This window comes from Hippocampus comes, unplaced genomic scaffold (assembly GCF_001891065.2).
Source record: "Hippocampus comes isolate QL1 unplaced genomic scaffold, H_comes_QL1_v1.1 scaffold624, whole genome shotgun sequence".
In the NCBI taxonomy this organism is placed as follows: Eukaryota; Metazoa; Chordata; class Actinopteri; order Syngnathiformes; family Syngnathidae; genus Hippocampus; species Hippocampus comes.
Window position 1 is genome coordinate 31,986 of NW_017805624.1, and position 15,709 is coordinate 47,694.

General features: G+C 44.1%; 1 protein-coding gene across 1 annotated transcript in view; it reads left to right on the plus strand.

Moving 5' to 3' along the window:
• The first annotated feature begins 188 nt into the window (after positions 1-188).
• rftn1a (raftlin, lipid raft linker 1a) overlaps positions 189-15,709 on the plus strand; it is a 22,789-nt gene continuing 7,268 nt past the window's right edge. Inside the window, exons 1-4 of the mRNA XM_019880391.1 lie at positions 189-497; positions 5,803-5,954; positions 12,831-13,014; positions 14,681-14,792. Coding sequence (XP_019735950.1) covers positions 5,807-5,954; positions 12,831-13,014; positions 14,681-14,792 — 444 coding nt within the window. The 5' untranslated portion in view covers positions 189-497; positions 5,803-5,806. The remainder of the gene's footprint in view (positions 498-5,802; positions 5,955-12,830; positions 13,015-14,680; positions 14,793-15,709) is intronic.

The following is a 15,709-nucleotide window of genomic DNA, read 5'->3' on the forward strand; positions in this document are numbered from 1 at the left end:
ATTCTGGCTTTTCTTCCCTAGCAACAGCTTCCATCATCTTTCTTTTAGTGGGTTATTGTCAGTGTCTACTGGTGTGACTGGGGCTCCCCAGGGTGCTGCGACCACCCCTCGGCCCCCACTCAGACAGCTTTAAATTATGAATAGATCGGGATTGCTGCTTATTAAATATGAATTTGTGTTGAGGGGGGGGGCGGGTTGAGGGGTGTGTTGAGGCTTACGGGTTTAATGGCACCGAAACGTGGGCGTATTGGCTGGATGGAGCAGTATAAGTGTTACCTGATGGGGGCGCGGACGTCAAGAAAACTCGGGGCGTTTTAGTCGGAAAAAGTCTTCCGAGTGAGCTGGGAGAAGAGCGCCGTGCCCAGTAAAGAGCTCCAAGCCACATCTCGGAAGCCTTCGAGTCCACCGGATCCACGCGTGTCTCATCCACTCCTGCCGCGCCGAAGGAGGCTCTCACGCCGACAGTTTGTCGCTCCCACCTACGAGCACCAAGCTCGGTGAGTTTTGACTCCTCTTTAGCTGGCACTTCAAACAGTTTTTAAACAAGCAAATTATAGTTGCGTGACATTTTAGTCGAGGGAAAGTGTTCGGAAGCTAGCTGAATTGTGTTAACCGACGTAAATGGACTCGTCAGGTGTGCGTCTCTTTCAAACAAAATGGTGTCATTTCGAACATTTGTCCTTTTTTTTTGTTGCTGTTTTTATATTGGGAGCTAAAGGGCAGTCGTGGTGGTTGTTTTAGATAAATTGGCCTCATTAAAGATGCTGTCTACTAAATTGGAACACCGCAAACAGTTGAAACTAACATCTTGTTTCATTTGGAACTTGTTGCTCTATTTTAAAAAAAAACAGACTCTTATCAGAAACTCTTGGACAGCGCTTGTGTTTTTAATTGTTATCTACAGCCCTGGGGACAAACAAAAGATCAACGTGAGATTAGACAAAAGAAAAGTAAGGTCTTTTGGAGTCAAAGCTGCTTGCTGTGACTGTCATAATTCACAGACATTTCTCGAAAACGAGTTTGATTACCGAGATACACTGATTCGAAACTGTTGTCTCAAAAGATATTTCAAATCCAAACTACAAATTTTCCCCTTCAAAATAATCCCTCTGGGGTCTATCGCATTCTTTCAGCCTCCTCTGCCACGCCTTCATGTAATCCTTGAAAGATTCTTTGGGGATCCTTTGCAACTCCATCATCACGGCAATCATGATGTCGACTGAGTCTTCAAAACGCGCCCCTTTAATGACCCTTTTAAAAGCTTGGGAAAGAGGAAGAAAATCACATGTAGCCAAGTTGCTCGAGTAGGGAGGTTTGCTCCAGTACAGCTAAGGTCTTGGCCAGGAACTGTCAGATGCTGAGGACATTGTGAGCAGGTGTGAACGAAGCAAACATGCTGGCCCACAATTCAGGGCAAAGCTCATAGTTTGGTTTTGAAATGTATCTTTTGTGATACCCCTCCTGGAACCTTTTTGACACACCTTGTAAAGCATATTCACATTACGAAGACTCGTATCCCTTATGCAAACATTCACCCCTTCATTATATACAAATTTTACATTTTGCAGAGACAATGTATTTCGGGAATTAGTTTGTTGAACCAAATAATTGAACACTAAGACAAAATAACAACACTCTTGAGGACCTCCTGACCTCACTCATATGGGCATATTCCTTAAATGAGAGAGAGAGAGAGCGTTCCAAGATTGATGAGGGAACAAATAATACTCTTAAATCAAGTTAACATTGTATTTTAATTTTTGGACTTCAATACCTTTTCAACAATGTCCCTCAAAACTTGAGCGGTTAGTTATCGTCAATACAGCACATACTTTAGTTTTCATGCTCTTTCTGTCACATGAGGGACATAATTTGGACCCGGAAGCAGACAGGACGTGGAGGTGGAAAAACAGAGAGTCTTTATCTTCAAAACTACAATGTAACAACTGAGAGCAGGGCTGGATGCAGAACACAAAAATCCCAATTCACAACAGAGAGCGTGCAAAATTAAGTGCTGCTCCTCTTTGCCGCTAACCACCACACCCCCCATCTTAAAAACATTCCTTCAGAATTAGGTCTGATTTGGAGCTCAGAAGTTGTCCGAGTTTAAAAGTCTCCAAAGTGCCATAGTGCGACCTCAAAATAATGTCGGCTGCTTGGCAATTGAAATGAAAATGTCCATAAATTAGCATTTGAACACGAGCGATCAGGTTCACTGGATGACTGGAGCCTCCCCAGTGGCTCGAGCTGATTACTATGAACGTTCTCAAGTTCGGTCAGACGCTCCCTCCCCGGTAGATGTCTATTGCACCACTCCAAACAAGTCCCCCCCCCGCCCTCCTTCGCCCCTCCTTGAGTGCATTTCTGTGCGTATGTGTTCAAGAGGTATAGTAGAGCAGACGGATTACGCTCTCACGCAAATCCTGTCATTTCCAAGACTCTGTTACAAGAGATTCTCAAATGAGAAGCCCTCCGCTGTACTCCCGTCTGCCTTCCTCCTTTCACGTTCTCCCCTTTCGCTTGGCTTTTTATCTGCCTGCGTCGCTTCATGTTTAATGGCTGTTTTTTTGCTGTCAAGGCCCTTTTTGCTGCTTGTGTGAGAGCGGTGAGATTCTGTTTGAAGTCAACATGTAGAGAAAGTAGAAGCTCCTGTGTGTTTGAGAAGCCTTTTTGTCTTGAACTTCTTTGAGTGTCTCCACAAGTACAACCTGACTTCTTCATTTGCTGTTGAGTCCAATGTCCTGTCTGTCATCCTTCAACCATGTTGCCGACTCTATGCCTACGCGGTGTGCTATGGCTGAAGAGTTAAAATGTTTGGCGCGCGCCCTAAACTAAGTCATAACTCAGCCGTCATGGCGGCTGGCTGGAAACATACTTGTAGATTGCGCCTCTAAATGGGCTCAGCAGGGGGGATCACGTCCGCGGCGGGAACTCTTATGAGCTATCAGACAGATGGATCGAGTGGACAGAAGGGTGGGCGGATGGAGAGCGAGCGAGAGGAGCAAAGTGTGTCGAATGTGACAAAGTAGCAAGGGCAACCAGAAGGAACTGGAGGCATTGGAGCCAGTTAGTATTGAGAGTGAGATAAGGAAGGTGGAAATGTAAAAAAAGCGATGGCAACTAAAAACACTCAATTGACCTTGAACTAGTTGCTTCGCTAGTTGTTGGTTCCTCTAGCTTTCGTTTGATCATTGTCATGGCAGCCTCAGGTCACACTTCAGCGACTGTCGTGTGCCACCGGCCATTCTTTCTTGTGATTGCCAGCAAGCATATTTTGACTCAAGAAGTACATGTAAAGCCGGTATGCATCGAATCGACGATTTATTTTTCAATGACATTTTGGAGCGTGTGAGCTCGCTGGCGAAAAGCCACACAATCCGTTTTTCGTCCACTCAGGTATCCCATCGATTTAGGAATGTGCATTTGACTAAATTGCACCGATCACTAATGGGTAAAATTAACAATCCATTAGTTGATTAATTGCTCTTTGTTTGAATTGGATGGTAAAAGCCCCCCCCTAATGTTGCCGTTGTGACATACGATAGCAGAACAATCAATTGCTCATATATTCCATACATGGGACGTAGGAGGGACTTAACCACCTCCTAATACCACCACTACCACATCACAATTATAGAAACCATCAATACCATAGAAAAGTGCAATGTAATAGCATGCAGCTGCGCCACGCAAACCAGCTGGCAGCAGCATGCACAATCAATATTGATCTAATAACATTTAAAAAAAAAAAAAACAGTCGTGAAATGTATTCATCTGTGCAGATCGCCGAAGTGAGCTGGAACAAATTTGTCTCGAACCAACCGATAAAGAACCCGCGCTGCCGCCTTGTGAGGACCACTTTGAAATGTTGGAGGGAGAGTTCCAACACTCCTGATCAAGTGCCAGATGTTTGTAGTACAAAAAAAGAAATGAGCAAGAGGAATCATGACAAAAAAAACAAAACAAAAAAATCTACCATTAATGTGACCTACACCTAACTGAAACGTGGTTGCTGCATGTGCGCACGCAGAACTGCGATGTGGCTGTGTGCACAATTAGCCAATCAGATTTCAAGTCATGTGTCACCATTTAATTCAATTTCCAGGGGACTTTTACTAACTTTTTTTTTTTTTTTTTTGCTTCTGTGCAGATGCCTGACGGTTTTATGCTAACACTGACTGCTATTTCAAACTGTCAATTCCTGTCATCTTTTCCCACACGTCTTTTGGGAGGTTTTATTGTGATCCAATGAAACCATGATTGAACTTTATGGTGAAGCATGAGCGTGGTCCTTTGGGTCTGTTTTCCTTTGGAGGGAACTCTGAACAGTTCCAAACGCAAGTCGGTGTTTGCAGAAAAGCTTCGGATTTCTGCTGTAAAGCAGGAAAAGCCGACAAGACCATCGAAAATGTATTGATGGGGAATCCGAGTAAGTAAACGGTCGCGGATGTCTGCTGAATGTGGTTGATTTATTTTGAACACAGCCACATCCCAAATACGTGCAGCCTTGAAAAAGAATTGAAAAAAAGTCATTTGAATTATATCGAGTATAGGCCACATAACGGCGGGGAGTTGTGAAATTCATCTTGGTATTTATATGACAAAAAACAGGCATTTGAACAAGGGTGTGATGACTTTTTATACCATTGCATCAACTGTTTTTTTCTCCCTGTGCTATGCACAAAATACACTCATTAAATTTGTGTATTTTGTGCAGAGCTGCAAAACCAAGGTGAGGAAGTAAATGTTTCATGATAAATCATGTATGAAAACGCTTCATTCGCTCCCCCCCGACCCCCACTAACCCAGCTTTAGAAGATGCTTTAGCATACACAGGAAGCGTTCATCTGTCAGAATCGTTCGCCAAGTTAATGTCCGTGCATTTTGGCTTTCTCCGTACTTGCCAAGCGGAGATGCGGGCCGGCCTTCGGAGCAGACACACACACACACACACACACACACACACACACACACACACACACACACACACACACACACACACACACACACAGATACCTCACAATGCGACTCTCATAAAGTGTAATTGATGGTTGGAGGTTGGCCAGCCTGTCACATCGGATTTGCTTGACGATTTTTGTCAACTCGTCATCGATGTCATCTTCTCCGTTTGGGCCCCTCTGCCTTCCATCCAATGTTATTTGTCTAGAAAAGCATCTCAATCCTGTTTTCGATGCGATCTAACCCCCGCGCTTTGGATCCGTATTGCCCGCTGTAAACCGAACGAAGGAGAAGAGGGAATTTTGACCCCTCTAAATTGTCATTTTAATTGCCTGTTGGGCTCGCACAGTCTTGAGAAAATCTTTGTGATGGAATGCCGACCTTGTGGATCAACATATAAATTGGACGGCGGTGCAAACACGCTTGCCATCTTAGCTCTCTTCTCTCTGTCTGGTGTCGTGTCGCCGCGCTTGACAGGGCAGGAAATCACTCTCATTTCTGCTTTAATTCGTTCTGATCAAACATGTCGCTCCCAATCAGCCACATTTGATTAGGAGACTGCCGTATCACAGCCTGGCAAGCAGGTAATGGGTGACAGTTTCATATTTCACCATTATTGCATTACACAGTGTGTGTGGGGGCGCGAAGGGTGCGAGAGAGAAACGCGTTATTTCCCCACAGCGGGAGCTTGCACATGAGCACCGAATTGCAGACACCCTTCCTAGAAAGTGTGAATGTAATTTTTATATTTAGAACCGCTACGTACGTATTTAGAAACGCTTATCAATGCTGTCTTTTCGCAGCAATATCTGCTCTCCTCATCTCCATGTCTCCTCTCTGCAGAGATATGGGGTGCAGGCTCCCGAAGTTGCGTAAAGCTGAAGAGACGCAAAGCCCCGGCAACATCTACTCCACACTGCGAAGGCCTCAGGTGGAGACCAAAGTGGGAGTGTCCTACACGTACCACTTCCTGGATTTTCTTTTGGGGAAAGAAGGTATGGATGGTCTCGATTTTCAAGTTATTTTTCTTGTCCGCGTGACTCAAGTCTGTATGAAACCAACGCTGTGTTTACACAGATGAAAAGAATTCATGAAAAAGGCCTCATAATGAAGTTATTTTAGCATGTATATCAATTTAAGTCCAATGTGGTAGCCCTTCGTATTAAGTACCCAAGATGTAGCTCTGTTTCCAAAAGGTGGCATAGTCAATCATGAAATGTATTATGGCAGCATTGAAGAAACAATTAGATGAGGTATCCTCATTTTGATTTTGTCTCAGTTGCACTTGAACTCGGATAAATGCATTCCATATGCTAACAATTTAAGCCTGAGCCAAAGCATTTTCAAGATTTCTTTTTTTTTCCTTCATACGCCCCCGCCACCAAAGAACTCCCAGGTTGGCTGTTTTGTTTTGTTTTTTTTCACCCCCACCATTGTGATTTGTGCCATGTTTCGACTTCCAAAGTTGCTTTTCCAACTTTAACCAGAAAAAAATGAAATCTTTAGGTCAGCAACTCTGCTGAACAGTTGTCTTCATACTGTGAGAGTCCTAAAGGCAAAAAACAAAAAATAATGCTTATAAAATCTGTATAGATGTGTGTTGAAAGTTCAGTGCGCTGTGTACTTTGTCGACGTGCCCTCTGCCTCACACAATGATGCTGATGTTTTTTTTTTTTTTTTTTTGCAATATTTTTTTTCCCAGCATCATGCAGTGAATATTGAAAAGTGGTCCACTAATGTGTGGGTGAGCGCTCGCAGCATCTTGACAAAAGTTTGACGAGAATCCTCCAGAGGCGTGCGGTTTCTAAATATATAAATCCTTCCATTGTGTTGCTTGTGTGGACTGTTGGCGCGCAAGAAAAGCGAGCAAAGTGAGGGGAAGCAGATGCAACAAAACGGCTGCTCTCCCCTCATGGATTTCTACACGCGAGCGCGCCTCGTACAATATGAAGCGACAAGCCGAAACAGGTGCAAGAAGCTCACTGAAATTCCTCTGCGGGTGACTCTCCAATGCAACGCTCTAACAGACATGACAACAAGACACAATGTCGCTACCACTTGGGGACAAACTAGTGTTTATACAGCAACAAACCCTGTTGGGTTTGGCATCTGGCAGCCTAAAATCATTTTAGTCAAATTCAAGTTTTGTTCTGGCCAACCAATCAGGGGATAGCAAAATGGTGACGCCATTGTCTGCGAGGTGAATTTGAAATCCGTTAGCTTGAAACCCCCCATTTACTTTGTAATTTAAGTTACCTTAGGCAGCACCACTACTGATACTTAAGGCTCAGGTCAGATTAGATTGACACGGTAACACACAGAGGATGAAATCTGATTGGACAAAGGAGCCAACAACCACATATGCGTACAGTAGCATTGCAGCCAAGATGAAACGCTACAAAATAGAGAGAATAGACTTTTGGGAATAAATAGATTCTCTAACGGGGGGAAAAAATGTACATTTTGATGGCCTTGGACAACAGAACAAAACTTGCCTTGTGAATGGTGATCATGGAGATGAGTCAAAAGATTTGATGTGTCAACCCCCGGCCTAAAACGCTCTCGTTGAAACCGTTTCATCCCTATGCAACATGAAACAATTTTTGTCTCTTTGAGAACAGAGTTACTGTTATCTTCAAGCAGACGGGTAGGTCATTTATATGGTAAACTCCCTGATGCCATCTGAGCAGCCTTAAGATGGCTCTCCTCGCATGGCTATTATGAATTGATTGTGTGTTTTGTGTGTGTGTGTCTGTGTGTGAGAGTGTTTGCACGCATGTCTGTGTGCTTTCCACCCTCTCCCTCCCATTTGCGATACAGAGAGCAAGAGGAGTGAAGGATTCCTGGAGGATTATTTGATTTTGTGTGCAGATTGAGAGACCTCATTCCCAGGAAAGGGATTTATTTGTATTTGTGTGTGCTCGCCTGTGTGTGTGCGCGTCTGCGTGTATGCAAGGGGTCGATATAGGCATCCTCGTGTCTGTCCGTGACATTGGGAGGAAAAAAAAAACTGCGGTCAAGCCCACACTCTAATTCAATTTTGTTGCCATTAATAATATTTGCCTGCCAGTGTGACTTGATGATTCTTACACAGTAATGAAAAACAAATATCGCACTCGCGTCACCCTCTGAGATCTGTGACTGTTTATTGAAGTGGCGTTCTCAGAGAGCATACAGACTGCTTTTGTTTGTGTTTTTTTTGTTGTTCTTGAAGTTGGAAATGATAAACTAAAGTGGCGTTCTCAGAGAGCATACAGACTGTCTGCTTTTGGTTTTTTTTTTTTGTTGAAGTTGGAAATGAAGCAAAATCGACAAAGATATCGAGACAAGCCTATTCAGTTAATTTTATGTCAGAAAAATATTTCCACATATCACACTGTGCCTCTTTTTCAAAACAAGCTGCGGACCTTCTCACTCTGAGCAGATAGTCTGAGGAGTGATGCTTTTTGAGTATCCCCCGCCCACCACAGAGAGAGCATTGTGGCCTGCTGCTGATGCATAGACTGCCTACCGCCTGAAGCCAACTCTTTCCTGTCACTCTCGGTACGAGGAACCCCCCCCAAAGGTTAAATTGTGTGATATGAGACTCAGCTATTTTTGTTCCATTTGTCCTTATCTTTGTATCTCAGGGCTACTTTAAAAATGGAGGAAAATAATAAAAACTCATCTTTTTTTAAATTATACTGTTCAGATAAAAATTACAGGCCAGCACAACCCTGATGTCATCCCTTTGGTAGCTTCTGACAACCCCGACGGCTATGGTGGCAAGAGTCCACTTACTTCATGCAATTCTGATGGAGTCTTCTCTTTTCTCTGTCTTCTTTTAAACACCCTTTGTTGAGGCTGGTACTCCTTGAAGAATGTGTGTCAAAAAGTTAAAAAAAAAAAAAAAAAGAGGAAGATGAGTTCATGCTTTGAATGCTTTTTTTTTAGAGAATGCTGAGGTGTCGCATGACAACATGCCAAGCTTCGGTCCATCTTTTTGAGTCAGCAAGAAAAGGCACCAAGACGGATGTTTTGTGCCACTTGAGGGGTTTTTTTTCCTCCCCCTAAAAATGGGGGTCAGATTCTCATTTTTATAACTATTCTATTCCTTCAGTGTGACTAAGTCAGTCTTGAGTCTGACTCGGTCATGGTGACTTAATGTGACCACTCGGCATTCACATATTTGGCCCCTGGGTCAGACATCTCACGTGTTGCCCTCCGCCTTGCCATAAAGCACAAATCTAATGCCTTGTTACGCTTTTATCATCCAACAGCTGCACCCTATGACATCATCTCGCCTTGAAATGTCATCTTGACTGTATGAAGGTCCGGAGTACAGACAGTGACCGGGGTAAGGCAGAGGCAAAGAATGCGACGCAGTAACGAGAGGCTGCGCAACCAACGAGCCCCTTAGTGGAGAAGAGACACAGGCGTTAGTTAGGTCTGGTCAAGATGGTGGAAGGGGAAAAAAAAAAAAAATCTGTTTAAGAGGTGTGAGAGTGGAGGATGTGTGAGGGACTCGGTATGGTGCAATGCCGCGGGACTGAAGCTGATGATGACTTTGTGCTGCCCTGCAGAGACTGAGGCCGCTCGGCTCATTAAAACTACAAAGTGTGGATAATTCTCAGCTAAGATGGCAGAGGTGTGTGCGTGTGTGTGCATGACAGCTTTAAATATTAGTTTTTTATATATATATATATATATATATATATATATATATGTGTGTGTGTGTGTGTGTGTGTGTGTGTGTGTGTGTGGGTGTGTGTGTGTATGTGTATATATATATATATATGAATTTGATTGAGTAAATATGCATTCCGCGGATGAAATGTCACATATTCCTCCATCATACATCTGTGCTATCAGAGCGCGCGTGTGTGATGTATTTGGCCGAGACACTCCGTGAAAGACAAATCCATCACATGGCGAGATGTTCCCCGACCCGACCGCACTTATTCAAGGGAGCGCGTGAGAGCGCTTGCGACGCGAGATGATTTAAAGTGGTCGTGTGACGGCGGTTCCTTTTCAGGGGACATCCTTCATGTCGCCCGAGAGATCGGCGGCAAAGACGGCCGTGAGTTGCTGTGCATTTAAAAAAAAAAAAAAAAAAAAAAAAACCCAACAGAGAAACCAACACGTGGATCACCCATATACCCCTGAAGGGCGATGCAATTGGATTGGAACAGTTATGTAAAAAAAAAAAATTAAATACAGCAACTCGGCACCTTATTTTGTGCACAGTTCAAATCGCTGCAAGGGGAAATACTGGTCCCTTGTGTTTTAATTAGGAAACCGCATTCTGAGTCACCCAATATACAAGACTGCTGTTTTTTGTGGGTTTTTTTTTTTTTTAAATTGAACCGTGCACAACATGGTGCGATTGTCAAGAAAGAAGCAGATTACGTTGGTCACACTAACTATATTACGATCGTACAAAGAGAGGGAGTGGGTGAGTAACAACAGTATTTGTTGTGGATAATTCAAAGGCTGTTGGCTCCATTCACCGACTAGAGCTCCAGTGACAGAGGCTCTTTGCGCTTTTTTTTTTTTTTTTTTGCGACTAATGCATATGAAATATCAATATAGCTGCGTAATTATTATAAAACACATACGGCGGGCTTAAGCTCCAGGCTAATGTTTTTTTCATTTTAAGTGGAGCCCTCTCCACAGATGCTGACCACCAAACTTTGAAGCCTGTGGGTGCATTCCCAGAGCTGTAGGGAGCTCCTGGCTCCAGGAAGTTGATTGTTTTATAGCCACCGTTTTGGCGCAGATCCCTGCCTGAAACCTCTGCAAGTCATTAGAGGGCAATCTGAATAAAAAAGTGAATCTCCAGCAAAGCGAGGATAAGCCTTGAGGGCGCCTGCGAGCCCTAATCCTCATTCGTCACCTGGCAGGCTTAATGCTTCCTCTCTCTTCGGAACACACATTGACTTGGTGTGATGCCACAATACAGATTCTATAGTCATTCACAATATGAATTCATATAAAATGATTTCAAAAGTCATACACGCTGTCGTTTACAGTTGTATACCTACCGTGCGGAAAGCGTCAGTGTGTTCATCTTAACATTTTGTCTTGTGTCACGTTTTCCAGGTCCTTCCATTTGGTAGGCGCAGTTTGAAAAAAATGCATTTTAAAACCAGCAAGCATTCCAACACAGTGAGCGCTTACTTTCCTAGTCACACCTTGCCACTGTCCCACATCTAATTAGTTGCCCACTTATTGTTGGTTGTCCAAAAAAAAGCAATGGGTCCCATTCACGTTCCTGTTCTGGAGGGGCAATTGTAGCCTTTTTTTTCTCCCCCGCGTGTTGATTTCCTTCAATGGCAGATGGCATAAATGGCATTCCCAAGTGTTAATCGCTGCACACTGATAACTTGTGTGTGCCTGAGAAGTTTCATCACGGCGGCGGGTGAGCGAGGCCTCGCCACACAGCGCTAATGGCGACTAATGACTGGGTCTTTGTTATCGCCAGCGCCAACCAACATGCTCTCCAGCTGCTAATATAATCATTACCATGCTGTTCTGGAGACATGCACACAGGCACCCGTTTATGTGTTTGGTGGATGAAAGCCTCTCCCGCTTCCAAATATTTGTGCCAAGATGTACCCCCCACCACCACCACCACCTCTCTTCCTGTTGGAGGAGCAATTTGTGCGTGGCTGAGTGTGTTCTTGTCTTTTGATGTTTGTGTGACATAACCCTTGACTTTCCACCTTTGTTGTGTGGACATGTGGCGGCCCCACTCAAGGAAAAAAAATGTGAGGATGTGAAGACTATTTGACTGTGCGTGTGTCTGTACTGGCCAGTCACATATGCGTGCACGCTTGTGTGCATCTGGCGATGTGTGAGCACACCAGATGATGGAGAACAAATTGAAAATGAGATGGCTCACATCTTTTTTCTTCTTCCTTCTCTGTGCCTTTTTAATTTATTCAGGTTATTTTCTCTTCTCCAGACCAATGCAAATGAGACTGAACGGGAGGCTTGACAAGCGTTCAGGCACAAACATGCCTCCCCCCCTTCGTCGTGTCTTCTATTCTCTCCAGCGCACACCTGGCGTCACTCGGCAACCTGCCACTGGCGTTCACCCCCCCCCCCCAAAAAAAAAGCGCATTGAACACAAGTGAGCCTGATGACAAAGCAGCGACCCCGAGAGGGCACCTTTCATAAACATGCCCCTCATGGATTTGCGCTGACAGTTTTGCTCCCGTACGATAAGCTCCGCTAACCATTTCTACTGAAGTGAGAAGTGTGGGGCTTCTCTTCATTGTCTGTGGTAATAAGAGAAGTGGCTTTCTTTGCAAGCAAGCCTTGCTAATGTCACATGCTAAAAACTTGCAATGTGATGGCATTGTCTTTCAGCCCTTATATGATCAATGTGCAGTGCAAATATCATGGCTAGTCCTCTGGTTTAAAAAAAAAAGAAAAAAGAAAAACAATTAGCATGGACGCAACTTCCAGCAGCATTTCAGCAGCCTCTCGCAGGGAATTCAGGTGAAATCAAAATAGGAAAAGCCATTATGTATTTAATAATTCATAAATCACTTTTCCGTAATTTCCTCAAAAGACAAACTATTGATTTTGAACTTCACTAAAAATAAATGTGGTGCTTTCACGTCATGTCCCATGAGGTTAACCCTAACTGCGGTGTTGCAATTGGAAAAAAAAAACAAAACAGTTTGCATTTCTCCATTGAAGCGTTTGCACACTTGAGCATCTGGTAAGGCCGCAGTGAAGATGGGATTTCTCGTGTAATTAGTTTTCGATTTAGCGTGACGATGCCATGTGTTGTCTCGCAGTGGGACTGATCATCATCAAACATGCTCTCGCTCGTCCCCTACTTTGATGCAACATTTCCGTTTGTCTGTCATCTCTTCCAGAGGTACCAGTGTCATCTGTGCTCTGCCTGTCTTCAGTCCGAGAACTTCCCGTGCAGGTCAGAGAGCTCTACACGCAAGGTTTCGTCCTGGTTTCTGTCCACCCGTTTGTACACCCTTGCGGCCCTCATCACGCCCACATCCAACGGCAGCTCCACCGGGCCGTGCTGGTGCGAGAAACCCCAAGGTATACATACACTCTTTAAAGAGAAATACTTTTTTTTGGGAGGGGGTATAAAAAGGCAAGACATGACAAATTAGCAGAAAATTGGAGAAATGTGATGTTTTCCAGCAACGGGGCACAAAGCCCGCCAATGCAAAAATGTCCAACACACTCAACTGACACCACTAAATGTTGTCATTCGTGCCATATTATTTTTCATATTTAATGTAATCGAACCCGAATGCGGGTGATTACGAGGCAATGTCGACTGCGCCCATTGTTGCCGCCGCAAACAAATTGACAAACGACTTTGCTGCTTTTATGACTTCATTGATGTGACAAGGAGAAGCTTTATCGCTGGCACAAGTGTCTGCAGCTTACCTTCATCTGTTCATGTCAAATTACAGCAGATGAGTCAAACGGGAGAAAATGTTTGACTGCGGCTCGCTTGCCCTAATTCTTTCACTTTTAACTATAATTGATACACGGTACCATGTAACCAAGTTTGAGTGCCATTTATTTTCAATAGGTTACACTCCTTTCACTCACTGGCCTGAATAAACAAATGTGTCATGCAGACAAGTGGTTCTAAAATTGTATGCCATCGAGCAGAAGATCATTAAATTTTTCGGCCTCTCACTTGGTGTCCAAGCTAGATGAGCGCCAGACGTCATTTGTCAGAGTTTACTTGTTGTTTCCTCTTGTTAAAGCAAAAGTAATTCATTGTATTGTTTCGTCCACAGTTTTTTTTCAGGAAATGAATTCAAGAGGGAGAGTGTTTTAAAATGCACGCCTCATTACACTGGAATAGGCAAGCAGGTGTTGGGCTTCTGACGCGGCTCGCCTCGCCCGTCCGGCGACTGCCTGGCACCTGTCCCTGTTGAGATGGTTGATTGCATCATCAGACCTCACCAGAGGGGCACTGAAAGCGCAAAACCATCTCTTCTCGCTTTCATCCCCTTCTTTATTGATGATCACCCGGCGCTTTTTCTTTTGTCCCCCTCCATCTATTTTTATTTTTTTATTTTTTTTTTCTTACTAGGGCCTTTTATCTCCGTATCACCGCTGGCCCCTTTCATACAAAAAAAAAAAAAATATGAAGGGAGAGTGAGGAAAAACGAGACAGATCAACTGTTTCAAATCTAGCTGGGAATGTCACCTGCGCCTGGCAGCACATGATATTACCACGGCCTTCTCCCTGACCTCATTCCAAATATGAAGAGGCATATTTCAATACTCCTTTTTTTTTTTATTTTCTTTTATGATCCCATCTTGCACTGGAAGCTGAATCCCCCCCATCTAATAAATCTATTGTGATTGCGGGCGAATGGAAAAATCAACCACTTGCTACCAAAACGGACATGATGGTTCTGCTGCGATCATTCCAGTTGAGTGAGCACCCACGAACACGAGCAAAATGTCTGCCACAGCCTATGAAGCAGGGCGGGGGGGGGGGGGGGGGGGGGCGTCCAAATAAAGGGGGGGGGTGACACGCTCAAAGTGTAATGGAAGTGGGTAATGGCGCCGCTGGGTGATAATGAAAAGGGAAACTATCCCAGAGGAGGCCGTTGAGGCTAATGTTAAAACAGCATGACCACATTTTCTGCTTCATGAGAACAGAATTGAAGTGACTTTCCTCATGTTTTGAGTGATGTTTGTTTATGAAAGCTTTTTATTTGCCAATTTGCAGTTGGGAGAAAAGCCAGGAAAACAAATGGTGGAGGCATCGTCTGGAAACAGACGTGTGCGCCGCCGGTCATCAGGCGGCTGACCCGGAGGTGATTCAGAACTACGTCAAGAGGGTGAGTTTAACGGGGGTCAACGTGCCGACTGTTGCCAATGTGATTCACTTTTCCCAAGAAATGTTTTCACATTGCGATGCCACAAGCTCGGGAATAATGTTCCCCTTTGTGGGCCGTAATCAAACGGATCAGTGTTGTACAGTCATGCTACCGCAAGCCCTCTTTGGCAGCATCGGCAGCATTTTGTCGATGCTTTTGCTCTGCTGTTGAATGTCAGTGTGAATGGAGGGCTGTGCGCCAATCCGTTTGGACTTCTCAGTGAATATGCGGATACAGTGAAACTCCTCTACAACGAAACCTACATGTGCGAAAATACCCCCGAGTGTGAAAAAATCTTCATGCATTAAAACCATTCCCACTTTTCTGCTTCCCCTACAACGAAAAATCCCCCTTTTGCGTAATACGAAATCGTTTTCTCTGCCCTTGCCTCGCAACGAGGTTCACTACAACGAAAACAAGCCTGCCGTAAAAGTCTGATCCAACCTCAGCCTGCCACAGCGACTCCTACTGCTTAGCTAGGAAACGGCAACAGCAACCACCACACTGGTTTACACATGCGCAGAAGTGCAGGAAGTATTTGTTATTGTTAGGACAAGGTTAGAAATTTCACGAGTAGTTTCAGACACGGCACGAACGTTGCATTGCTTGGTATAAAATGGCTACAAAACAGACCTTTGCGGACCAAGGCTCTTCATAAGGAGTTAACAAAAGAAAATCTTATAACACTTGAAGACAGGATAAAAGTAATGAAGATGAAAGATGGAGGAAGCAAAGTCAAAGACATTCTGCAAGAAATTGATGTAAGTGAAAGTGAATGCTGATGGTAAATTTCGCAATTTCTTGAGTATCCCCTGCCTGGCTATATGAAGTGTCAAATAAGTGTCTGCTCATATGTCAGAGATTTTCTCGGACAAGGT